A 27290-nucleotide genomic window follows, 5' to 3' on the forward strand; every position below is an offset into this window, starting at 1 on the left:
ACAAACAGAGGCATGTAATCCCACCGAAGAGTTCGATTTGTGACCCCTTACCCTGTTTTACTGACATAATTTCCTGTCTTTCTAGACTGCTTCATAATCTCCACACAGAATCTTCAGCAGCAGGAAGATCCCGGCCTCAATATCTGTTACCTGCACTCCCATTTCACATTTCTGTACTAAGCTCTGTTCAATTCCAAACACTTTGCTTAACATCATCTTTCCTCCCTCCAGAGTCCTAAATCAATGCCTTTCTTATTTTCTACAAGAAGAGTTGCTCGAAGTTTTTGGGGAAAAAAAAATTGTAAGATCAAAGGGCTGACATTTACCTTCCCCTTCTTTCTTTCCTTCTTCTTTCCTTCCTCCTTCCTTCCTTCTTTCCTTCCTTCCTCTCTTCTTTCTCTCCTTTCTTTCTTTCTTTCTTTCTTGCTTTCTTTCTTTCTTTCTTTCCTCTCTTCCTTCCTTTCCCTTCTTTCTTTCCTTCTTTTCTCCTCTCCTTCCTTCATTTCTCCTTGTATCCCTTCCTTCTCCTTCCTTCCTTTCTTCCTTCCTCCCTCCCTCCCCCTCTCTTTCTTTCTTTCTTTCTTTCCTTCCTTTCTCTTCTTTCTTTCTTTCCTTTCTCCTTTCCTTCTTTCATTTCTTCTATTCCCTCCTTCCTTCCTTCCTTCCTTCCTTCCTTCCTTCCTTCCTTCCTTCCTTTCTTCTTCCCTCCCTCCCTCCCTCTCTCCCTCCCTCCCTCTCTCCCTCCCTCCCTCTCTCCCTCCCTCCCTCCCTTCTTCCTTGTATTGCTCTTTTGATTTTCTTGTTTGCAAAGCAAGGCTAAAATAAAGTTATGCTGCCATGATTTTAGTTCTACTTCTTCAGTCAGTCCTTCTCCACTCCTATGTGGCTCCTAGATGCAGTGTCACATAGCCCTGTCCTGTTTCTTATCTCTCTAGCTCCACTCTCCTTGAACAAGGTCACCCACTCCTTCCAGGCTTCAAATACCACCTGGATGCCAGTGATCCCCAAGTGTAAACCCCTACTCAGACGCCTCTCCAGCACTGCAGACTTTTGGAGTTTAAATAGTCCCTGTGGTAGGAGGTGAACATGACAACCACACTCTCCTCTGCCTCATGCCAGCAACAGTCCCTGTCTCCATCTCTCCAGATGGCAGACAGTCCAAAATAGAACACTCGTTCTTCATGTTCCGTCGACTGCTCCATTTAAAATATTCGTCCCCAAACACCTGTCTTCCAGCCTTGGTTTGAGCCTAAGTAATATAATCCAGAATCTCAATTTCAGTGAATTCTTTGTAGGCAGATTGCTGGGCTGAGGAATGAGGTGAGGGAAGGGTGGCTTATCAAAGGGGGAACTGCAATACAATTAGGATCTGCTGAAGGGAAGGTATACCCTTTCTGCATTATTTGGGTGTTGCTTTTCTTCCCTTTTGTTTCCTGGAAAATATTTCTGTGTGTGTGTGTGTGTGTGTGTGTGTGTGTGTGTGTGTGTGTGTGTGTGTGTGTGTTTATATATAAAGGAAACAGGATGTTATAGGAGAGATGACAGATTGATAGATAATAGATAGATGGTAATCAGATGATAGGGAAGCAAGCTAACTCAGCCATTTTTCATAGTTAGCCATTGTGTTTATTGGTTTTTTTGGCCAGACTGAATGGTCCCTCTAATTGTAGCTCTGTGCCACATCATCAGATTGACCCTTTTCTCCTTTCCTCCATGGGTGGCATCATGGGAATTAATTGTATATCTCTTTAATTAAAATGATATGTCTCTTCAGTTATTATGGTTAGCTTGTGACACAGCCAGCCCCATGAGGAAGACTCAATAGCAGCAGCCACTCCATTATTCCTTATTTCTGGTTGCTTCTCCTTACCTCTGGCTCCTCGTATTTCCCAATCTGGTGTGATGTAGTCCCAGCATATTCTGTGGCATGCTTACAGTATTATTAATTATTTACAGAGCTAAATCTTCATGCAGTCTATAGGGAAGTACTTCTATCTCCCCCACCTGCTCCTCTTAGTGTAAGATACATAGCCCTCTTCCTCCTCCTCCTCCTCCTCCCCCTCCTCCTCCTCCTCCTCCTCTTCCACAGGTTCCTACAAAGGTGGCTCAAAGAAGGGGAATACTGCGACATAAATGAGGTCTTGGGAATGAGTGTCTCAATGCAATTGTGGTTTCTCATCTCTCCCAATGTGATCAGGGACTCACAAACTCCTCAGGCTACCCCCATGCTAATAAATCCTTAACATTTTCATTTCTTCTTCCTAATTGGACACCATCATGCGATGGCATCTGAGAGTCAGACGGTAATGACTCCAGTTTTGCTCACTGCAGCTCTACAGACCAACAAAACCCTTCTGCGATTGTTTCATGCGCTCCCACTCAGGGCTTCGCAGTTATTGAAGGAATCCTGGAGGACATTTGGCAATCCTTTGCTTTTCTTCTCTCTTCAAAAGTTGGCTGGATCTCCAGTTTGTACTGCAGCTAATCAACTCAGAATCTCCGGTCTCAACTAGCTGTCCTTGTCACAGGCAAGAGGATGGTGGATTCTCATCAGAGAGTGAAAGAGAAGTTGAGATCTTAAAAGCTGGAGCTGCTATGCCTGGCACATCACATCTCAAGAAGCCCAAGAAAGCAGGTCCACAAGTCCTCGCTGACCTGAGAGATGGGACCTCAGAGGTCCTCAGGATCTCTGTGGTCCAGCTGACCGCACGTCAACTTCTGGTACATCCTTGCTCAGATTTTTATGAACCCTATTCAGTTCTCAGACCACCTTCATTGGCCAGTCCTGAAAAGTGTCATCTCAATCTTTTCCATCCTTCTGTGCTTCTTGCTCCCAAGATTGGTGCCATCTTGTATTCTACCAACCAGGCCAGAAGTCTGGGAGTCCTTTGGGACCATGCCTTTTCCTTCACCTACTGAGAAGTCATCTCCAAGGCAAAGCTCACTTTACCTGCTAAAGGTTTTATCTCATCACTACAGCTATTCTGCCTTAGGTTGCTTCCTTTCCTCTTCTCAACAACTACATCAATAGCTGAGTAAACAAAAGACATACACATAGGAATATAATCCAGCCATAGAAAGGAAGGAACTGGAGGATATTATGTTAAATGAGATAAGCCAGACCTAGAGAGACAAGTACTATATGTCCGTCCATCCTTCCTTCTTTCCTTTCTTTCTTTCTTTCTTTCCTTCTTTCTTTCTCTCTCTCTCTCCCTCCCTCTCTCCCTTCCCTTCCCTTCCCCTTTCTTTCTTTCTTCCTTCCTTTCTTTCTTTCTTTCTTTCTTTCTTTCTTTCTTTCTTTCTTTCTTTCTTTCTTTCTTTCTTTCTTTCTTTCTTTCTTTCTTTCTTTCTCCCCTTCCTTCCTTCCTTCTTTTTTTGTCAGTCATAGGGTTTAAACTCTGGGTTTGGGCGCTTCCCTAAGCTGTTTAGCTCAAGTCTAGCACTCTACCACTTGAGCCACAGTGCCACTTCTGGTTTTCTGGTGGTTTATTGGAGATATGAGTCTCAAGGACTTTCTTGCCTGGGCTAGCTTTGAACTGTGATCCTCAGATCTCAGCCTCCTGGGTAGCTAAGATAACATGCATGAGCCACTGATGCCTGACTTTACATTTTCTTTCTTATATGTGGAAGCTGAAAAAAGACAACTTGACTCTAAGAATCATGACACTTAGAAGTTGAGAAGTATGTGGAAGGGGAATGGGAGGATAAAGAGAGGGTGGATTTAATCACTGTATTTTAGGCATATGATGAAAGCTCATATCTAATGCTAATAATATATACCATGTATACACATTCATCAAAGATAAAATAATAAAAATAAAAGTGGTATATATGCAGTTCTTGAAATTTAAAATGATTAAAAGAACAGTTTCTTAGTTGAGCTAGCTTTATACACATGCTCAATGGCAACTATATCAGATAACACACAAATAAAGGACATTTTTATTCTCATAGAAAGGTCTATCAGACAGCACTCTATTATAGAATATAAGCTACTGGATCTGCGTATAATCTTTACCGGGGTGGCAAAAATAGATTTGCTGAGTTAACTGCATATTTTAGTAACTAGTTTTGTTGTTATTATATTTTTTAGAGCAACTATTGAAGGCTAGACACTGTCAAAAGTAATGGAGATCCAATAGTGCTAAGCCTTCAGATTTGTTGGAGCCTGGTGAAGGGAATGTAAAGCAATAAAACAAAGCACACAGAGACATGCATAGCACAACCAAAAGCATAGGAAAGAACCACTAACAAACTACACATGTCTCTCTTGAAGAAAAACCCAGTAAAGGGGTGGAGTAAATTTACACGAAATCAGAAATAAGGTTGAAGCCAGATGCTGACAGGCTTGCAATTCCACACTAAGAAGGCTGAACTTAATGCAATAGAAAACCAGTGACCCGGGCTGGGAAGGTAGCTCAGTGGTAGAGCGCTTGCCTTGCATGCTCGAGGCCCTGGGTTCGATTCCTCAGCACCACATAAGCAAAAAGTAAAAAGCCGGAAGTGGCGCTGTGGCTCAAGTGGTAGAGGGCTAGCCTTGAGCTGAAAAGCTGAGGGACAGCGCCCAGGCCCAGAGTTCAGGCCCCACGACCGGACAAAAAAAAAAAAAAAAAAAAAAAAAAAAAAGAAAACCAGTGACCCATTTAAGAATTCTAAGTGACCAAGTTAACTTGATCCAATTTGTGCTTCCAAAGGCCCACTTGAACAGTTTGGGGTGAGGAGGGGGAGAGAGGAAAGGGAGAGGGGGAGATGGATGGAAGGGAGGGAAGCTCATGGAGGAGAGATCAGCAAGGGAACTCTAGAGTCAAGAGAATAGGGTTGGAGTGTAGCTGTGAGGGAAAAGCATGAGCTCAGTGAAGGGCTGATTCCAGACGGAGGGAGTCTGGGCAGCTGGGTAGGAGGGAGAGAAGGGGAGAAAAGGCCATCTCCAAGAAAGACGATTATGGCTGGGGGAAGGCCTGCTGTGGAATCCAGGGCTCTGCCCCCAGTCTCAATTCAGGGTCTGCATTATGAGTGATTAATTCATGGCCAAGTTACTTTCCTATGAAGGTTACCGTAGATACATCAGTATGACAGGTGGGGCAGGTGGGGAGGGGGAAGGTTCAGAGTGTTCAAGTCAGAGCTGAATATTAGATTCTAGTCACTATTTGATTGATCTTTTAAGCAATTCTGGGATTCTGTCACTTAAAAACCAATAAATCTTGGAAGGCCTGGGGAAAGCAATGCAAAAGCAATAAATCTCCATTGTGGAGTATTAGAAAAACAGGCCGAATGGCAGTGGGACAGAGGTATGGGCCTGTACAGCCATTCTTCCAGCTCCCCTCCAGGGTTCCCTGCACACTCTAAGGAACACCTAGCAAAAGAAATCCCAGGCTGAAGATTGGCTGTTCACATCTAAGCATTGTAGGCAGGAGGAGGAAGACGACCCTGCTAGAGCAGGCTGCACAGGCCTGGGTTGGAGGGAGAGGCAATGGCTCTGGTAGTCTGTCTGAAAGTTAAGCACCTCCACTTAGACCACCTGAATTCACTGGTCATGGACCAGAAACCCTCTGGGACACCATGGTGCCTGGCCTTAGTCCCCTAGCAGGCCTAAGCACATCTTATCATATCCCAACCCCAAAACACTCAGTCATCACCTGACAAGCCAGGGCTTAGAACTTCTGGGGCTGGGGAGACTTTAGTTTCTTCCCCTGAACTAGAGACATATAGTTTTTGGACTTACCTATTTGGTGTAATATAATTTGACACATGTGCATAAAGCCTCACGATCAATTCAAGGTGATCCTTGTTTCTATTTACTGAAATATTTATCATATTTATGATTTGGGACCCTTCAAATTCTTCTCTTCTAGTTTTCTTTTTTCTTTCTAGGTACCAGGGTACGAACTCAAGGGCCTTATACTTGCTCAGTTTGTTTGCTTGGCTAGTACTCTATCACTTGAACCACACCTCTAGCCTGACTTTTGGCTGTTTGTTTTAGACATAAAGTCTTACTGACTTTTCTGCCCAGGCTGCCTTTGAACCATAATCCTCTATGTCTCATGCTCCTCAGAGGCTAGGATTACAGGCATGAGCTACTCTCCCCAGACTTTTACTTTGAAATATATAAAAACTATTGTACAATATACCCTAATATGCCATAGAATAGTAGAAGCACTTCTTACTAACTACAAAAAAATGGATTCAAAGATCCCTTGGCCTAATGCTTCTAGGGAGCCTCTTGGAGCCAAAGAATAGCCATGTTGTTTTCACAACTTAAGAACCTGCAGGCTTCCTCATGGTCTGCTCTCTTGGCTAGTGTTCTTCTTTATTACATGTACTGTTCCTCTCAATCAGCAGGAACAACCTCTCCGCTCCTCCCAGATCCTCCCCTCAGCAGGTCAACTCCCTCTCATGTACATAGTTCCAGACCCTCAGCTCAAGGTTAAGGTGACTGAGACATGCTGAGGGTATTTCCGCTAGTCATTAACAGTCGTCGTGAAAAATCCCACAAGGCATTGGTTACTCTTTTCCCTTTCTTGGTAAATGCCCAAACAATGGTCTGGAGATAATTTCAGAAACAAAGAATCTACCTGCCCACCCTGAACCAGAGCCCTGAAAAGGAGAGCAGCCAGACATTTCCAGACACCCACCCACCACTTCCCCTTTGAGCAGTGACATTTCCTTCCTTTTGTTTTTTAAATTAAAAAATTTGGGGGATGGAAATGTCAGCAAAATATGTCATGTCTACCTTCATCCCCGGGGGATGGGAAGGTCAGAACTGGGCTTCAGTTCGGCTTGTTTCATTTGTTTGTTTGATGGGTTGAGTTTTCTGTATATGTCAGTGTCTGTATCTGCAAAATGGAGAGCGTTTTACTGGAATGTGTCAGTGATACAGATTGTGAGTCACCAGCAATGACCCAGGGCAAGTGCTTGCTCATTGAGTGGAACCAAGTAGGCTCTGTTAAGACTTCCTTTTGTTCTGGCGTAAGGGCCAAGACAAAGTGAACAACCATGGCTGTGAGGGGCTGCAGTATCTAGATCTCATTGATTTTTTTGTCCGTCATGGGACTTGAACTTAGGGTCTAGATGCTGTCCCTGAGCTTATCTACTCAAGGCTAGCGTTCTACCACTTTGAGGCACAGCTCCACTTCTGGTTAACTGAAGATAAGTGTCTCATGGCTTTCTTGCCTGGGCTAGCTTTGAACTACAATTCTCAGATCACAACCTCCTGAGCAGCTAGGATTACAGGCATATGCCACTAGTGCCTGGCTCGGTATTATTATTATTATTTTGGTTGTTGTTGTAGTGGGAATTGAACTCAGAACTTTTGCACTTTCACTTGACTTTTTCACACTCATAGCTGACTCTAGCACTAAAGCCATGGTTAATTGGAGATAAGAGTCCCTCAGATTTATCTGTCCAGCCTGGCTTCGATCCTCCTCCCATCTCAGCCTCCTGTGTATCTAGAATTATAGGCATAACCCACAGGAACCCAGTGGCCCCATTGAATTCTTTTTTTTTTTTTTTTGGTCATGGGGCTTGAACTCTGGGCTTGGGTGCTGTCCCTGTGCTCTTCAGCTCAAGGTGAGTGCTCTACCGCTTGAGCCACAGTGCCACTTCTGGTTTTCTAGTGGTTTATTGGACATAAGAGTCTCACAGACTTTCCTGCCTGGGCTGGCTTTGAACCATGATCCTCAGATCTCAGCCTCCTGAGTAGCTAGGATTACAGGCGTGAGCCACCAGCGCCCTGCTCCCCACTGATTTTTCAATACCCATGTCTGCTCTGCAGAACTGTCTGACTACTTTGTTCCTTACCAATCACGCTGCTGCAGGGCTATTCCATTTCATTCTCCCTCCTCATACTTACTGTGCATGGGCTTGTTACATAGACTTGCAAAGTGAGAATGTGGGGATGTGGAGGACACCTGGAAGGGCCTTTGTGGGAACTGGAAAAGTTTTCCCATGTATTTGTTTGTTTGTTTGTTTGGGCTGTTCTGAGAAGCCTTTTGCTTTAGCCTTTGGATGATTTTGGGATAACGCAGAGCTGTTCTCTGGCCTGCTTGGCTCTGTGTGTTATCCTTGTTAAAATGCTTACCATCCGTGCTTTGCAGGTAAGGAGAACTTGGTATCAGAGAGAATCAAGATCAAGCTTAGATAAACTCAGCAAGGTTAGAGTGAGATTTAAGTTCCAAGTTCACTATCACTGAATTCACACTTTTCCTGGCTCCAAACAAAGCCAGAGGACTTTGAAGAACTGGATTAAATCCATGCCCACCAGGTAACTCTGCAATGGGATGCCAGCTGGACCAAGCCCCTTTCTAAAAGCTTTATAGCCTTGTCTTCCTGCTTACTGCTAAAAGATCAGAGACTTGGTACACATCTAGGCTATGCACTGAATTAGTAGTTACATTTCTGTGCAACTTTGGGCAAGCTACTCCTCTACTCCAGACTGTTCTTTTGCTGTCTTGGAAGCATCGGCTAATGCCATGATATAGGAGGAGAGAATGGTTAAAAGGAGTAAGCATTGATGGTCAAGAAAAAACATGTAATTTGGCACCCACAGGTTCTTCATTCAAACTCAACCTTCCCAATGTGATGCTTGGCATTCATACCTCAAGTTCTTAGTTTACAGAATGCAGAGAAAAACAAGAGAGGATGTGCATCAGAATAACTTGAGGAAAAGCAAAGGATTAACAGCTTGCTGTAACTTGAGTCAGCTTCTGTTTTGGCTTAGCACAGGTAGGGCAGACCTAAAACAGCCATAGAATGCCAGGTAGTTTCTATGATAAAATGACCCAGAGACATCTGCCCATCTGCTGTGGTGCTGGTAGATTCACCAGTAGAAAGGGGATAACAACTGCACAGTCTTCAGATGGAGTCGAAACATCCACTACCGGTGATTTCTTGGTAGAAGTAGGTGCAGATTGGAAACATGAAGATCAGGACACTCTCAACAGACTTTCCCAGGCTAGCATACCAGCCTCCAGGGACACACAGAATGATGCTGCTACTTGTAATACCCCAGTGTCTTTCATGGCTTTCCAGTACATTTGAGCTTCCCGCACACGCATCTGTTCACAGCCAACCATTCTGATCTTGACCTCTCAAATAAAGCAAACTCAACCCCAGGCCTGGGTGTTCTCAGTCCAGCAGCCTGCCTCTTTGCTCCATGCATTTGCTTATGCTAGGTTCTAGCAACTTGGAAAAAATCTACAGTGCAGTGTCACCTCCCCTGAGAATTTGCTCCTCTGAGTACTCATTATCACCCATGCACAGCTCTGTGATGGCAAGTATGGTTTTGTGTCCCTTGTCCCTAGTTATTGTCTGCATTTCTTTATGACTTAACTTGTTTATGCCTAGTATATTTCCATATTCTAAACACTTAAGCAATGTCTGTCAATGAGCCAAACCAAGCTTAATGACAATGTGTTACATAAATATTTTGTGTCCTGAGGACACCCCTCATTCATGGTACACAGGAATACAACAGTTAGTGAACTGAACTGAGCCAATGTGAAATCTAGACCACATATCATTTCAGTGGGCCAGGGTCCTGCGGCCTGGAGTCCTGAGCAAAACCCAAAGCCAATGTTACTGCCCTTGTTTAAAAAAGAGATGCTTAGCTGGGCATTGATAGCTCATGCCTATAATCCTAGCTACTCAGGAGAAGATGAGACCTGAGGATCACAGTTCGAAGCCAACCTGGGCAGGAAAATCTGTGAGCCTCTTATCTTCCATAAACTAATCAGAAAATGCTGGAAGTGGTGCTGTGACTCAAATGGTAGAGTGCTAGCCTTGAGCACAAAGAGGCTCAGGGACAGAGCCCAGGCCCATAGTTCAAGCCCCAGGACTGGCAAGAAAGAGGAGGGAGTTGAGGGGGGGGAGGGAGAGAGGGAGAGGGGGGGAAGGTAGAAAGAGAGGGAGGGAGGGAGAGAGAAGGGTCCTACTGTTAACCATGGGCTCACTACTGGTCAGCCTAGATGTTGAGATGTCTTTGCTGCCTGGACTTGCACATACTCCCACATCTTCTTGTTAAAACCAGCTATAGAATGCTGGAAGCTCCTGTGAAACCACATGGCCCTAGACTGTACCAATCCTCGGGTCTTATTCAAAAATCACTAAGGAATTCACACACAGTGAGACCAAAGGAGGATTCCCTTAGGAGAGGAACATAAAGGCACAATGCCTTGATGCATCTGATCGTATAAAATAATATTTATCAAAAAGAAAAAAAACATCTCTAAGGAGGTCCTATGGAAAATTCAGTAAGTCTGCCTTTCTGTCTGTCTGTCATTGTCAGTCGCTGATGATCTTGCTAAGGTATTATGCGTGGGGTCCTAACCCGATCAGCTATACTTTCTACAATTGTGATTTCAGATGTTCTCTCCCTGGCTGTTTCAGGTTCTGTCAGCACACTCCCTCAGGCTACAAAATCATGGGCTGAGAAGATCCGGGCTCAGCAGTCCCATTCCTCATTGGGCTTGGGGCTGCTGATCCTCTGAGTATCAAGAAGTCTGGCTTCCGGTCCACCTTGTCCATAAGCACTGCCAGTCACACAGTTCATCTGAATAAAGAAAGCAGTGCACTCCAAGTGAAGAAGCTTCTCACCTGACAGGGGCTCCCCGGGACTGGGCAGGTTTCAGCATCACAGTAATGGTTGTGTCTGTCTCGTTCAGTGGACTGTCCGTGTCATATTCAGGCATCGATGGAGCTGAGCAGGGAACAGAGATCAGAGGTGAGCTCACACAGGTCTCAAACTTTGTTCACCTTGACGCCATCCTTAAAGACTCTCCAGATGACCATAAAGGGGGTGGACAAGAACTTCTGGATATGAGGTTCTGACTTCCTATCTGCCTGTAGGTCCCTAAGAGCGCAGAAACCTGGAGAGGCTGGTGGTGAGGTGGTCATGGACTCTTGTGCATTAAAAATTTCCTCATCTCATGGAATAAAAAAAGATACACAGAGGAAATAGAAGTACTTAATAATGCTATGAAGGAAGAGTTCACTTTGGTAAATGCACTTGGCTCTAAACTGAAGCAACGCAACTACAAATGTAGTCATTTGTATTAAGAGCTATCAGGACACAGATCTCCTTTAATGACATTTTTCAATTTTGGAATTTAATCCTAAAGTTATAATCCCCATCAATGATTTAAACTTTAGTTTGTAACATGTTTATTGAAGTGTTATTTTATAAAAAAAAGCAACATGGAAGTACCAAATATATCCAACCACAGGGGAATATTTAATTAAATTACGTCCATTCACTTGACAGAACTTTATAATGAAAGCAATGCAGCAACATGGGAGATGCCTATGGGATAAGGATAAGTGGAAACATTAAGCTACAGAAAACATCATGAGTCTTGCAAAAACACATGCAAAATGTGTGTGCCTAGAAACTAAAATTGTACAGATATTCTAAAAACCGAAAGCGGGAAAGGAACATTCAGAGATCATTCTGTTCTGATGCCACCCCATGAGAGAGAGCCCTATCAGTAAAGGGAGTTTGTTATCTTGGACCATTACGGAATGGTCTTCATTCATTCATTCATTCATCAGATATTTTTTGAAGAACCTATGATGTGCCTGGCACTGGACAAAAGAAAAGAAATTTACAAAACAATTTTGTTTTCTATCTATCCAAGTATCCACTGTCTGTCTGTCTATCTATCTATCTATCTATCTATCTATCTATCTATCTATCCATCCATCTATCTATCTACTAGCTAGCTAGCTAACTAGATAGATAGATAGCTATCATCTAGCTATCATCTTTGTATCTGTCACTCTGTCTCTGTCTCTCTGTCTCTGTCTCTCTCTCTCTCTTTCTCTCCTGTGGATGTGTTCACACTACTTAATGGAAACCTGTGGAGAATTATTTGGTAAGCTGCCATGTAATGAATCTAGTTTTTCGAACTTTAGGAAGCTTATGGATTATATTTTCATCATGGGATCACAGCAGTAGCCCTCTAGGGACTGAATCACTGACATTGGCATCGATCCACTACCTCACAAATGAATGACAGTTGGCTCTCCTCCTTTTATTCTCATCCAACTCCAGAATGGATGGTGATTGGGGTAAGGGGAGACAGCCTTCCTTCCTTTTTATTCTCAAAGTCATACCTGAGATCTTGGTGGCAATCCGAGTGGTGACTGGAGGCCCAAAGCCCTTGGCTGTGCTGGCCTTGATGGTAAAGGAGTAGGTAGTTCCTGGGTAGAGACCCACAAAGAGGTGGTGGGTTTCATTCCGGAGTTTGAATACTTTGCCCCTTTGGCTGGTCAAGTCAGCAGTTGGGTCCAGTGAGCCCACAGCCTTGTAGTTGATCTGCAGGACAAGGTAACAAGCAAACACCTAAGTACCCCCATGATGAATGCTGGGTAGGGCTCACTGGGGAGGAAAGAAGAGGTAGCTTGGGAGCTGAATCAGTGAGTGTCATGGAGCAGGCTGCCACTGTCCAGCTTACGGATGAGCCTAGCTCTGGGCATTCCACTGCCAACAACCACAGTGACCCCATCCCATCAAGAATCAAAATGTGAGCCCCAGGGATCATCGCAAATGTTCCAGTAGTCACATTAAAAATAAGAAAGTGAATTAATCTTAATAATAGATCTTATTACATTCGATATATCCATAATACTATCATTTCAACCAGTGAGTTATTTAACGAAATAGTTCCCATTCTATTATTCATTTGAAGTCTTACAGATCTGTTGTGAATTTAACCCTTACAGCAAACTTCAGTTGAATCAGCGGTTCCTCTACTTGGGGCACACGAACACACTCTGGAGAGAGGGGTCCAAATGTGGCAGCCTGACATAAATTATGTAGTAGGTTTGCTAAAATGCAGATCATGCAAAATACTCTATGAATGTATGAACATCGAATAAGAAAATGCACTAAAATTTTTTAATAAAAGGAGGAGGGGGAGAAGAGGCTAATAAAAAAGTGAATTTGACCAAAGTACTTTATATGTTTTATGACACTAGCACAAGGAAACCCTTATGTACAATTAGGACATACTGATTTAAAAGAGAGAGAGTGATGAGAGTAATGCCAGGCGCACGTGGCTCATGCCTAGATATGCAGGAGTCTTAGATGGAGTCTACAGTGTGAAGCCAGCCTGAGCAGGAAAGTCTTGAGATTCTTATCTCCAATTAACTAGTAAAAAGCTAGAAGTGGAGGCCTGGCTCATGTGGTAGAGCACCAGTCTTGAGGGAAAAAGTTAAGGGAGAATGCCCTGGCTCTGAATTTAAGCCCCAGTACAGGGCAGGATGGTGATATGTGTGAAGTGGGAGAATCAGGATAGTCATTCTCATTTTATTGACGGAGAAACTGAAACTTAATTGGAAACAACTTGTATTAAAGCAACACTTTTCTAACTACCAACCTATGGTGAAAGCCAAGTTTTGTGCTTTCTAATCTATTGCAGATAGGTGACAATCTAAGACCACATTTCCCATAACTTAGCCTATGAGTTCAGTAATAACCAACCTGTCTCTACAGGGTGATGCCATGCATTTGTCTTTTACTATGACACAGTAGTTTCAAGGTAGTGTCAAGGTATAAGAGTTTTCAAGTATCATTCAGGTTTTATACTTACTCATCCATAAAAATATTTAACTGTTATTGGTGTGGTACTGCTTTCATGCATGACAATTTGAATACCACAAAGTTTAAATTTCTAGGAATTTTTCTTTCTTGTCCTTTTCCTTCCCTCCTTTATTCCTTCCCTCCCTCCTTCCCTTCCTTCTTTACAATGCTAGGTCAAACCCAGGGCCTTGTGCATGGTAAGTAAGTGTTCTTACCATTGAACTACATCCTTAAACCCTGATAGGAGATTTTGCTGTTTGTCTTATTTCTTTTGTTCCTTTAAAATGTTTTTCTTTGCTGGGCGCCGGTGGCTCACACCTGTAATCCTAGCTATTCCAGAGGCTGAGATCTAAGGATCACGGTTCAAAGCCAGCCCAGACAGGAAAGGCTGTGAGACTCTTATCTCCAATAAACCACGCAGAAAACCAGCAATGGTGCTGTGGCTCAAGCGGTGGAGTGCTCACCTTGAGCTGAAGAGCTGAGGGACAGTGCCCAGGCCCAGAGTTCAAGCCCCATGACCAACCAAAAAAAAAAAAAAGATTTTCTTTAATTTATGGATTCATGTATTGAATGAATTCAACAAACAGATAAGCAATGACATAACAGGCAATAAAAACATAAATATTTTAGGTTTTTTAAGAGGAAATTCTTATTCATTAAGAATGAAATACTATTATTTTTCCAAAACATGGATTTGGATTTCATACAACTTAATAAAATAAGCATGATGCTTAATAAGGCAAAATTCACATAGAAGATAGTTAATACAATATTGCAACATTTTGATGTCTTGGGGGAGGTAAGAAGTTCTCAAGTTAGTTTAAATATTCTTTTTAGAGAATTAAGCTTTATAAGGAAATATTTAAATTTGATATACAATAAACTATATCTCATCCAGGAAATAAAACTTTCTTCTTGAATCATTTTGCTGAATTACATTTACTTTTAGTGTTAGGTTTTAGTTATATACCTGAAAAGTTCTAATTCAAAAGATTTCAATTGTATAAATTAAGAAAACAGATCACAAATAGTCATTTGACTAATGGTAAAGTAAAATATACTTTCAAAATCCTCTGTTGATACCTTGAAGTCCCAATTTTATGAGTAAAGTTATTCTGAAAGTTTCTCCTATTATTTTTGTGTTTATAATGAACATTAAAATGTTTTTATTCAAGTGTAACATTAATTCAAATACAGATGGCTCATGCCTGTAATCCAAGCTGCTTAGGATGCTGAGCTCTGAGGTTTGTGGTTAGAAGCCAGCCCAGGCAAAAAGTCTGAGACTGTTATCTCTAGTAAACCACCAAAAAAAAAAGCCAGAAGTAGAGTTATGGCTCAAGTGGTAGAGCACCAGCCTTGAGTGAAAAAGCAAACAGCATCCAAACCTTGAGTTCACCACAGAATTGGCACCAAATAATAATAACAACAACAACAATAATAATAATGATACATTCAGAGAAGCACCAGCTAGATGCAGGCTTTTGCAAAAGTAGTTGTGTAATCAAGATAGAGAACGCCCCGAGACCCAAGACTTGCCTCTTGTACCTCCTTCCCATCCTCTCTCCCTCCCTGAGAAAAAAACCGCCTCTATTTCATTCTGAAGGCACGGACTAGTTTTGCCTGTTTTTGAACATGATGTAAATGGAATCCTACAGCATGTGCTCTCTCCTGCTTGTCTTCCTTTTCACTTTCTGTTTGTGACATTAATCCACGTTGTCACGTAGGTTGTAAATCGCCCACTCCTGCACTTATTCAATAACCTATCCCCGACACTGGACTAAACGCAAGCCTGGACTTCAAAGCCTGGGCTTGCTACTCTATCCTACACTGCCTGACCTGCGGACATGGGTCATTAGCAAGAGAACACATTCATCCATCCCCTAGTTTGCTCTTTCCCCGTACTCCTGCATTCCAGTCCCTGTGTTTCAGGGAGGCTCAAAGGAGAAATCAGATTCTGCGCTCAAATGTCTCCTATTCTAGAGACAGGACAGCCAGCTCTATAGATGCTCTATGCCATCTTAGTAAAAAATGCCTCATACTTAAAGGACAGCCAAACAGACAATTTGTTCTTCCCAGTGGTGATGCCCAATGGGTGATTTCCCTCTCCTGTATTGAGCAGTGGTGATGTTGTGATTAGTGCCATGTACACAAGGAGAGATGCCAGACCTGGCCCAGGGCATAGTGAATGCAAGAGGAGAAAGGCTAATGGACTCAGCCTGAATCAGAGGCAAGGTCTAGGGGTGGACAGGTCTCCACCCCTCTATGCTTAACTATTTTCTGGCTAACGTCTCCCAGAGACTGGGCGAGAGAGGAGAGGGGGCTGCTGCTGCTTGAATCTCCCAGGCTCATTTCCCACAATCCTTTGAAGAATTTAGCACTACTTGCTACTCAAAGTAAAAATGCTTGAAAACACAACGATCATCGGCTACACCTCCCTTACTCTTTCCAATAACTTATTTCTTAAGAGCCTTAATTCTTCTCAGCATTCTAGTCAGCTTCAAATGCTTCTGTTAGTATCTTCTGAGCAATGCCAAACCAAGTCAGAGAGCTCAGTATTTCTCTTAGGATAGAACAGAATGGATATATGAAGGATGGTAGTCAGAGCAGAAGAAAAAGCTTGCTCTTCCCCGCCCTGCCCTCTTCCCTCATCTGTTCTGGGCAGAGAGAGCCATCAGAGCAATGGCCTGAGGTGAGAAAGGACCAAGATGGAGGGCAAGAAGGGCAAGTGTGGTTGGATGCTGGTTTCCTAGCAACAGGAAAAGGAAGATGGTCAGAGTTGTGCTTGTGGTCCTGACCCCAGGCATACCAGTGGGAAAGGATGTGCCACTGTCTGCATTCTCTCACAATATGGTCCCAGTCCCCCTGTCTGGGCTGATGGCATTACATTGATATACCGATACTGGGAGGTAAAACTCATGCCTTATTTACTAGCCAGCTCCTTTCCTACGCTCCAAATTCAATCCAAACGCGACTCAATTTCCACGGAGCTGTCAATATAATATACCGCTCTCCCCTGCTCTCCTAACCTTTCCTGGTATTACAGGATCCTCACTTGCTTGTAATGAAACACTATGAATAAATCAATGTATGTTAATATAGCGTGTCTTCAATTTTTTATGAAGGGCCTCACCAAATCTAATTCCCACTGCTTTGTCAGAAACAGTCTTTGAAAAATTTAACTTGCAAGTTTTACGAAGTTAGTGGGGGATCAGGCTGGGGAGGGGAAGAAGAAGAAAGGTAAGGAAAATGGGATGGGATGACGCGGTGGCCTTACATGCATAATGCAACATGAATCTCTGGGCATGGAGCAAAGGGGAGACCTGTTAGAATAACATATACAAAATGAAAGTGGGGCCAGGTACTAGTGGTTCACATTTGTAATCCTAGCTACTCAGGAGGCTGAGACTTGAGGATCAAAGTTTGAAGCCAGTCTGGGCAGGAAAATCTATGAGACTTTCATCTCTAGTTAGCCACCAAAAAGCCAGACTGTGAATCAAGTGATAGAGTACCAACCTTAAGTGAGAAAGCTAAGAGACAGTGCCCAGGCCTTGAGTTCAAGCCCTAGTACCTACACATAATACAGACTCACAGGCATACACACACACACACACACACACACACACAGACACACACACACACACACATACACAGACACACACACCCTAGTACCTACACATAATACAGACTCATAGGCATACACACATACACACACACACACACACACACACACACACACACAGACAGACAGACAGACAGACACACACACACACACACACACACACACACAAGCCTATCATCGGAAGATGCAGCCATGACCAAAACACCACCTTGTCATGCATGCTATGTTCCAGGCAATGGAGAGATACTCATGTAATAAAAGTCATCTCATTGAACCCTAAAAATAACTGGTGCTAATTTTTCACGATTGTTTTTATTCCTCAGCTGAGATAAACTGAGGCTCAGCGAGGACACAGTGATCAGGTGGACCCGGATAAAGCAGGCTGACAGAACCACTGGGTAGGGGTGGAGGTCTGCCAGGAAAGAGCACCAGGAGCTCTCTGCCTCTTGGCTGGTGCATGAACATCAGAGTCCCTGTGTGACAGGGATACAAACCCAGGATGGCCTGGCAGGCCCCCTGAATGGAGATCATCCACAACAGGCTGATTCCAATGGAGGAACACTAGGATGATTCTTCCAAGTTATAGATTTATACATAGCCAGATGGCAATCGTCTCACATACACTCATGATGGTGATTAAGTAGAACTAAAAATCTAAGGTTGAGTGAATCCGTAATGGCAGCAGTGATGATTGTGGAAACTGAGTCTAAATCTGTCACCTAGAGTTTGATGCTCCAGAACCATCCTCCTAACTTAGCATCTTTCCTTCTTGCTATTACACTTGTGTTTTCATGTCAAACCTTTGGGTTTATCCATCCCTCTACTTCTACCTTTCTTCAAAGGCTTCCAGCTCATACTCAGAGTCTCAATAGACCAGAGACTCAATAGAACAGAGTTAAAATAGACCAGTATTACTCGCCATTGGATAAAGTGTTAGTTTTGTATCTTTAAGCTCACAAGATGCACTGGGAAATGGTTCCTACACATGGTTTTTGCCATCTGGATGGCTTTAGAAGCAAATAGTGCCGGAGGAGATCCACTTAAGGTGATCTCTGGCTAGAAAGCTCAGTGTGAGCTCTTTGTCTTCCTGGAAGTTTAAAAATACAGCTGGAATCTGTCCTTCCCAAAGAGCATCAGGGAGTACAGATGTCTGCAGAACACATCCCCGTAACTTCTGGGGCATGGTGGTCCTTTGTCCTAGACTGCTGAGGACAAGTGTAACAGAAAAGTGTTTATGGCTGTCACGCATACTGTGTGGTTCTGGGTGTGGCTAGGACTAGGAGCCAGCCAGAGCCCTCAGAGACTTGTGCTTCTGTGTATACTCAGCTATTGCTTCTTGCTTCTGCTGAGGCTGACTTGCTCTTGCACCCTGATAACCTGCTGGGCACTGTGCTGATTCTGGGGAGGGAGGTGGCAGAAGAACACACAGCTTCCGATTTGGAGAACAAACACAAACATTAATAGATTTTTCAGGGAGCCTAGTTCTTGAGGAAGACATGTCTGGGAGAAATTTGTTTTGCCACAGACAGGGAAAAAGACAGCTTGTCCCAGAAAAGTTACACGAGTTCTGGGCGTGGTCAATTGTCCTGATCTCTGGAAGAATATAGAATGCTCAGGGGACCTTTAAAAATAAAAGGCCCAGAGCCCAGTGTCTACTCCACATAAATCAATCATACATAAAGCTCAGAGCATAGGGTATAGACACAGTTGTAAAGCTACCCAGGACATTCTGAGGGACAGCCAGGACTAAGGATGGTGAAGCAGGGACTCAGAACACAGAGGAATTGTGAGAGGCGGCTTGTGCTACGGAAGCCTTTCTAAAAGCGAACAAGGTAGGGAACCAAAAAGTCCACACCAGATACGCTGGATGGTCATAGTGACAGGGTTGCAGACGGGCCCATGAGGAATGTCAAAATCAGGCCTGAAACTAAAGGAGACTTGCATAAATGCTTAGAAGATCTTCTTTTCTGGAGGGAAAGCCTGACTCCCCTTCTAGATGTGGGTTGGACTGAGTGACACATGGCAGGGGGAAAAGAAAACAAAACAAAACAGCTTGAAGTCAAGAGACTGAACGGACAAGTATGCCTTAAACAAGGGATCATGGTTTGCAATATCAGAAACATGTCATGCATAGACCATGAATCTCCAGATATGAAGGAATGCCAGGGAACATGCCCTCTCATCTTCTTCCCATAATGAATGGGAAACATCTAGAGAACAAGCCTGAATCCAACTAGTATTTCCACAGTGTCAGGGTCTTAGTGAAGTGGGGAGATCAGGTTTAGCTGGCACCATCTTGGCCACCTGGTGGATGGTAGGGTCTGGCATCTTGTCTTCATTGTGGGGGAAGATAAAGCTTTCCCCTCCCCACCCCCACCCCCGCGCCACCTCCCAAGTGATGGGCATACCCTAATCCCTGGAGGCAAGGGGCAGGGTCTTGGATGATAGGTTACTCAACCTGTCAGTCTAGTACTTGGTACTCAAGTTTTCTGTGACTCTACCCCTGACCTGACCCTATTTAGGACCAGCTCAGGCACCATTACTCCATGCCAACTGTCTCCACAGTCATGTCCTGTCTCCTTTCTCCTGGCTCTTCTCTGGTCATCAAGGTATCCTACTTCAGCTCTCCATTGGAGCTGAATTGGTTTGTTGGTATTGTTTTTGTACTTTCCTCTCTGGCTTTCATGGCTCAGTTTCCTAACAGTGCTAAGTGTTTTTGCTGGCTGCTGGTCTTTGAGACAGAAGTCTGCCTTTTAATAAAGACTCCTGATTCGACCTCTCAAAATGTGACTTCTCTGTTTTCTTGCAGTAAAACATCAGAAAGACAAGAGGTCGAGAAATGGACACTAAAGGAACAAACAGGAGACATGACAACTCCTCCCATTTGGTATGGTGGGAACTTGGAAAAGAAAAACAAAAGGTTGTAGAGAAATGGGGAGAAATTACAAAATAAGTCTGAGCTTAGTCAATGGAATGCCCTGTTGGGAACGTTTCATTTTGAAAGATACACCAGGCTACAGAAGTTGTTACTATGAGGGGAAGTTTGCATACAGTATAGAACTGTCTGTATTGTTGGGTTTTTTTTTTGCAACTGCTCCATAAATGTAAAATTATTTCAGAATAAAGTGTTTAAGAAACAACAGAAATTGGCAGGCTGAGATCTGGCACCTATGTAAGTCTTTGAGACTGCAGAATTACAAATACTCACTGAGCTTTTGTGTGTGTACTTGGCAGGTGCTAAGCACTGGGCAGCCTGCAGAAACTCAGTCCAGACAGCAAGGTAGTTACAACCACTGAGAGCCTGGGCAAAGGTGCATTTGGTTGCTGTTTGGGGCTGGGATGTAGCTCAGTGGTAGACAATTTGCTTAACATGTATGGGGCCCTAGACTGGATTCTCAGCCGCATGGAGAAAAGTTGATAATCACTAATGAAGGAAGGAAAGGTGGTTCTTGGAAGCTGATAGCAAAGAAAAGTGATTTGAGTCTCTGGGCCAGGAAGCTTTCCGCAAAGGTGTTTACTGGGTAAAAAGGGGACAGGAAGGAGTGGTACAACACTGGAGTGTGAAGGAAGAGGAGGATGGGGAGAATCACTACTGACTTATGAAATGCTTTTGTGCAAATGAGAAAAAGGCATCCATCAGTCTCCTACCTCCAAATCTCAGACTCTTGCATGTCAATGAGCAGAGGGTACCTTTGTGAGGAGACAAGATAATGACTTTTTTTAGTGCCTAGTCAGATTCTTCCTTCTAGGCACAGCCCAGCACTTAATAGATTTCCTTCCCTGGATGGTGTGAATTTGTGCAGCGCACAAACTATGCAACTGTATATGGCATTCCTGCTGGGGTCAGCTCCTGGAAGACTTTATAGGACTATACAAGTGCATAGATTTTACCCTGAGGATACCGTGGAACAATTAAGAGAAAGGGATGGCACAGATTCATAGCTATGGTTTTAAAAGAGTCTGGCCCACAGACAAGAGAGCACCAAGGACCTTGAAAAGAGACAAATTTGTGAAACCATCCCTGGCTTGCGCATCCGAATGTGAGGTCAGATCCAGAATCTGTGGTTAGCAAGATCTACAGGCGATGCAAATACATACTCAATGATGGGAAATCCAGTCTCAGGCATGGGGGAGGGAGGCAGAAGACTGAAATCACCAGAGGGAGGGTTTGGCTTTCTGAAAGGCAAATGACAACAAAGGCTTGGGGTAAATCAGATGCTGAAAAGGATCTAGGTTGGGGTTGGGGTGGGAGGAGACGGGGTGAACCTGACAGCTGCCATCTTGGATGGAGAAGGATGAGGCCTCTGTCAAAGCAGGAATAAAATCAAGCCAACGCATGGAGTCCATAAGGCCTGGAGGGCAAGGGGCTTCTATGCCAGAAACCACTGGGGTGACCTGAAACCATCATTACTGGCCTCATCTTTTCATCTTGCTGCCATAGGAGGGGAGAGCTCGTGTCACAGCCTGGCTGGGGGCAATTACTGGAGCTTAACTGTACACCACCTGTGCTGAAACCCAGACTCACCACTTACCAGGTGCTGAGGGTTCAAAGCTGGGTCTGCAATCTAGCAGCCTAAGCATTCTGAAAAGACCACACAAGGGAAGGAAGGCTTTGCCCAGTGGCTGCCTGGCAGGCTTCTCCTCTCCCTAAAGCTAAGCCTCAGGGGTCAGAGGCACAGCCTTAGGCTGGGGGATGTTCTTGGCCACCCTCCTTTCTCAGCATGACCAACTCAGGGACCCATACAGGCCACAGTAGACACGAAGACAGTCCTGCCGCAGTACTGTGAGATGCTGGTTCTTGTCTATGTGGTCACCACCAACCAGAGGTGAGGCTGCAGTGGGAGTAGGCTGGGGCCAGCTTAGGTTTTGCTAAATCCAACTGATTCCCTGACTTGAGCACATTTCCTAGTGAGTCTAAGGTCAAACAATACAAAAGAAAAAGAGAAAGAAGATGAAGGGAAGGAAGGAAGGAAGCAAGCAAGCAAGCAAGCAAGCAAGCAAGCAAGCAAGCAAGCAAGCAAGCAAGCAAGCAAGCAAGCCAGCCAGCAAGCTAGCTAGCTCAGATTCCAGCCATTTGAGGTTTGCTAGTACTCACCATCCAGCAACCCAAACTAAGCCAGGCTGGGTACCAGTGCCACATATCTATAATCCTAGCTACTCAGGAGACTGAGATTAGAGGATTACAGTTTGAAGCCACCCCAGGTAGAAAAATCTGAGAGAGATTCTGTGTCCTAGTAACCAGCAAAAAGCCAGGCTGGAGACATGGCTCAGGTAGTACAGCACCAGCTGAGAGCAATCAAATTGGGTGAGCATGAGGCCAACAGCTATATATGTTTACAATGCTCCCTCTCTCTCTGCTAAATCAGCTTCTAGACAGGATTTATGGATTCCTGTCAATAGATGCTCTGTCTACCAGCAGCTCCAGTACTTACCATGAGGCTAAGTCCATCTTCCCTCTTCCCCTCCCCTTCCCTACACTGGAGGAACACTTCTACAGCTTCACACAGAACCAGTCCCATTCACAGGGCCGCCCCCACCTTGGCTGGCTCTAAGCTCTTTCTTCCTAAACTGTCGTAATGCAGCTTAATAATATGAAGCTTAAACCTCCTTCCAGCTTTTAATCTCATGCTGGGGTATCCGGGGTGCTATGATTTTTGTCATTTTCACAGAAACCTTCTTGTTTAATGAGTGTCTAGTGATATTCCCAATGGCTTTTTAGCCTGCCCAACAACACTTCTTGGGTTTCTGAATGTAAGTGGCTTGCCTTCCAACTTCTCACTCAGCGGTTTCTGTTTTGCTCAGTTTAACCTGGTTAAATTGCTAAGCTGCAGGACTAAGTCTTTCCCAGTCAGCTTTAGGCATGCATATGAAAAAAGCAAATGATCCCATGACTGTAGCCATGGGGACCCCTTGAAGCCATACCACCTGGCTTGCTGGCAGAGGCGACCTACGGAGACCCTTCATAGGGAACAGAGCCAGGGTGCTGTTGACTTTACTGCAATGACTCAAGCACCTGGCCTGGCTCAGAGAAGGAACCGAGGTTTGTTGAATTTTCTTTCTTTCCTTCCTTCCTTTCTTTCTTTCCTTTCATCTTTCTTTCTTTCCTTGCTTCCTTCCTTCTTTCTTTTCTTCCTTCCTTCTTTCTTTCTTTCCTTTCGTTTTCTTTCTTTCATTCCTTCTTTCTTCCCTTCCTTCCTTCTTTTTTCCTTTCTTCTTTCTTTCTTTCCTTCCTTTTAATCTTTTTCTTTCCTTGTTTCCTTGCTTCTTTCCTTCCTGCTTTCTTTCCTTCCTTCTTTCCTTTCATCTCCTTCCTGCCTTCCTGCCTTCTTTCCTTCCTTCCTTCCTTCCTTCCTTCCTTCCTTCTTTCTTTCATTCCTTCTTTCTCTCAAGCATTAGGAATGAGTAGGTCCTACTCCAAAGGCTGAGGTTGGAAAGATGGAAGTTCCAGGCCAGCCCTGGCAAAAGTTTTGTAGGGCCTTTGCTCAAATCAGTAGCTGGGTGCCTGTCATTCCTGCTACATAGGAAGCATAAATATGATCAGGCAAAAAGTAAGATCTTGTCTCAAACATGACCAAGTCAATAAAGGGCTGATAGAGCACCTGCCTAGCAAGCACAAGGTTCTGAGTTCAAACCCAAGTGCTGACAAAATAATGAACATGTAACAAATCCTGATGTGGTACAGTTGGAATTTCAAATGAGGTCATGTTGATGTTAATTTCCTACATTCTATATTCTTCCCTTCTTCTTGATCTACCTAGTTGACCATATTCTAGGGTAGAGCGATTGGCAGGCTCCAGGGTTTGGTGGTGAGTCTCTCTGAATGTGCCTCCTCTAGGAGGGTCTTAGAGAGCATCTCCTGCTGGACAGGTTCACACTTGTCTGGCATCTCTGGCTTGGGGAAGTTCCTCTTCTCTTGGGTCCAAGTCTGTAAATCTGCTAACAAAGGAGACAGTCCTTTTGTTCCTTTTCCCATGTGGAGTGGTTTGTAAAAATGACAACAAACCATGAGAAATACATACAGATCTCCGGTCCCTCTTGACACAATGCTTCAGGAAGGGCAGAGAGCTTGAGTAAGTTGGATAATTTTGGGGGGAGGGGTCTGCTAAAATGCATAATATCAACTAATCCAAGAAGATGGCAGCAAAAACTAAAGCAAGATAAGTATTCTTCAATATGGCTAAGGTCACAGGAAAAAGGAAGGACTGAGGAGCTGTCCCACATGGGAGGAGACTAAGGAGTAATAACAATCAAGTACGATAGGTCCTGGGTTGATCCTGGACTAGAACAAATACATTGGTTAAAAAAAAAAACCAAGTGGGTTCACCTAGATTTGCAGAAGACTGCACTCTGTAATGTCATCTGGCTCATAGAATTCATCAGTGTTAATGGTTCTAGTCATACACTGTGGTTCTGCATGATGCCAGCATCCATGGGTATGTGGTAGAAAAGGACAAGGGGGAAACCAATGCAACAGCCATATTCACAAGACAATAGGTTGGAAACGATCTGCACAACTTGGGAGGGTTGTGGGGGAAGTAGGAGAACAATGGGGGAAGGGGTAACAAGTCTGACAAGAAATGTACTTATTACCTTACTTATGTAACTGTCACCCTCTGTACATCACCTTAACAATGAAAAAAGAGGGGGAAAACAGAAATTCTCCATACTAGCATTACAACATTTCTGAACGTCGAAAATCATGTTGAAAGTTTTTTTTTTATTACAGAAAACACACAGAAACAGGTGCTAAGTCTCATTATATTGACTAAATCTGAATATTATAGAGCCACGAGGTCAGAAGCTAAAGCCCTAATCCTCTGCTCCTCAGGTCTTTGTGGCAATTACTTGTTTCCTAATAACCAGGGTCACATTGTAATAAACCCACAGTAAGTTGAAGAAATCAAAATCATGAGTTGAGATGCATTCAATATACTTAGCCTACTAAAATCTCATGGCTTGGCTTTGCTCAGATGTGCTCAGCACATTTGCCTACATTTGGGTGACATCATGGAACACAGCCAACTTTATAATAAAGCATCGATTTGCTCATGTAACTTGTTGAATGCTCTACTGAAAGTAAAAAAAAAAAAAATCACAGGGCTGGGAAGTTGGCTCAGTGGCAGAGCACTTGCCTTGCATGCCTAAGGCCCTGGGTTCGATTCCTCAGCACCACATACGCAAAAAGAAAAAAGCCAGAAGTGGTGCTGTGGCTCAAGTGGTAGAGCGCTAGCTTTGAGCTGAAGAGCTGAGGGACAGCGCTCAGGCCCAGAGTTCAGGCCCACGACCGGATCCAAAAAAAAAAAAAAAAAAAATCACAGAAAAACCCAGAGTGGTTCCTCGGGTGTTCTTTTGCACCATTGTACATTAGTCAAAAACCACTAAGTGAAACCACCAAAATCATCATGTGAGGGACATCTCTACTGTAACAATACAAGTGAACAATTCTTACCATTCTAAGTGTTTTCCAAATACAATTCAGTCAATCTCCTCAGGTTTCTGAGATTATGACTATATTTCTACTTTTGAGATGAGCTAAAGAACTAAGACATAGAGAAAGTATTTTTTCCAGAGTTCTAATCTCTAATAAGATGCAAAACAAACAAACAAAAAAACTAGGACTGGAATCCAGGCAATGTGAACGTAGAATCTACCTACTTAACACTATATACTTCTTTCTTCATGAAGAGCAGACTGTCATGCTTCCTGGGCCTGGGAGAATAGAAACTACCCTGAAGGATCCTAGACTAAGAATATACCAGATAGATGGAGAGAAGCCTTGTCCAGTTAGGTTGGAGACAAAGACGTCAAAATTAAGGGAATCAGGATGGAAAAGACTTGTAGAGAGGGGAAAATTAGAGGACTTGAAGCTAGATTGAATTTTCCAAGTACCCCAGGGGGTCTTCTCTGACAAATGTGGAGTTTCTGGACTCCTTGTCAGAGGCAAAGGCAGGAGGGCAGATCAGAGAGGCCTTCTAAGGAGAAATCCATTGATTACATAATCACACATTTTGGGTTGGTAGAGGGCTGCACACTGAGGTTTTACTCTATTGCATTTTTCTTTCATTGAGCCTTTTTCCTCATGAAATTAAAATAGAATTGATTTTCTCCCTTAGTACATTAGGCATTAGGAAAGGAATAAAGGGGTGGGTTTATTTAAGAATCAAGCATCAATTCTACCCAGCAGGGCAGCATTTGTGAGATGTCTATCAGTCCTCATTTATCAGGGGACAGTTTGGTAAAAGCCTATTTGGGGGGGGGGGTGAGGTGGGGAGATAAATTTCCTCTTTCCCTAAAAAAACTAGAGTGTTTTTCTTCTTTTCTTGGTTAAAATGATCATTCATCTAACATTTCTCTCTAGCTTTCCGGTCTTAATTACAAGGTCTCTTTTTCTAACTTTGCCCCTGCAGTAGTTTCCTAGAAGTAGACACACAGCAGGTGCCGTTGCTATTTATGGAACTGTCATTGCTGAGCAAGTGGGTTTGGGGGGAGGGACCCAGACCTTTCTATTCTGCAGTGGCCCCAGGCCAAACCAGGGTCCTTTGTAGAACATCACAGCTTCTCTGTTTCCATAGTCCTCAAAGGAGACCGAAGTAAGAAAATGGATGCTCAGAGAGGATCATCCTAACACCCCACTTTGAGCAGATAGATTGTCCTGCAGAGTAACCCTGCCATTAGAGAGCATGAGCCTCTTGCCTCTTGTGTGTGTGTGTGTGTGTGTGTATGTGTATGTGTGTGTGTGTGTGTGTGTGAGAGAGAGAGAGAGAGAGAGAGAGAGAAAGAGAGAGAGAGAGAGAAGCACATGGAATTAATTTGAGAAATTTATTTAACCCAAGATAGCCACAATGTTATTATTCCAGCACATAATAAACACAGAATTATTAAGGAGATATTTTACATAGTTTTTCCTGCTGAGTATTTGCAATTGGTGAGCGATTTATACTCCCTGTACATCTTTACTGGGCTCACAGTCACACCACACACTGCCAGTTCTTGGGAGCCATGTGTAGCTGTTGGCCACACAGTGAGGGTCTAGACCAGGGTCTTTCAACACTTTTTCTCTCTTTTTTTTACAATCAGGTCTAAAGAGTCTATTCA

General features: G+C 43.7%; 1 protein-coding gene across 1 annotated transcript in view; it reads right to left on the minus strand.

Annotated features, from left to right (window-relative positions):
* The window catches only part of Ptprt (protein tyrosine phosphatase receptor type T), a 702580-nt gene that overhangs the window by 228034 nt on the left and 447256 nt on the right, over positions 1-27290 (minus strand). The window contains exons 9-10 of the mRNA XM_042694435.1: positions 12109-12310; positions 10591-10693 (exon numbers count right to left, since the gene is read on the minus strand). Coding sequence (XP_042550369.1) covers positions 10591-10693; positions 12109-12310 — 305 coding nt within the window. The remainder of the gene's footprint in view (positions 1-10590; positions 10694-12108; positions 12311-27290) is intronic.

This window comes from Dipodomys spectabilis, unplaced genomic scaffold (genome assembly GCF_019054845.1).
Source record: "Dipodomys spectabilis isolate Male_0828 unplaced genomic scaffold, ASM1905484v1 ptg000175l, whole genome shotgun sequence".
NCBI lineage: Eukaryota > Metazoa > Chordata > Mammalia > Rodentia > Heteromyidae > Dipodomys > Dipodomys spectabilis.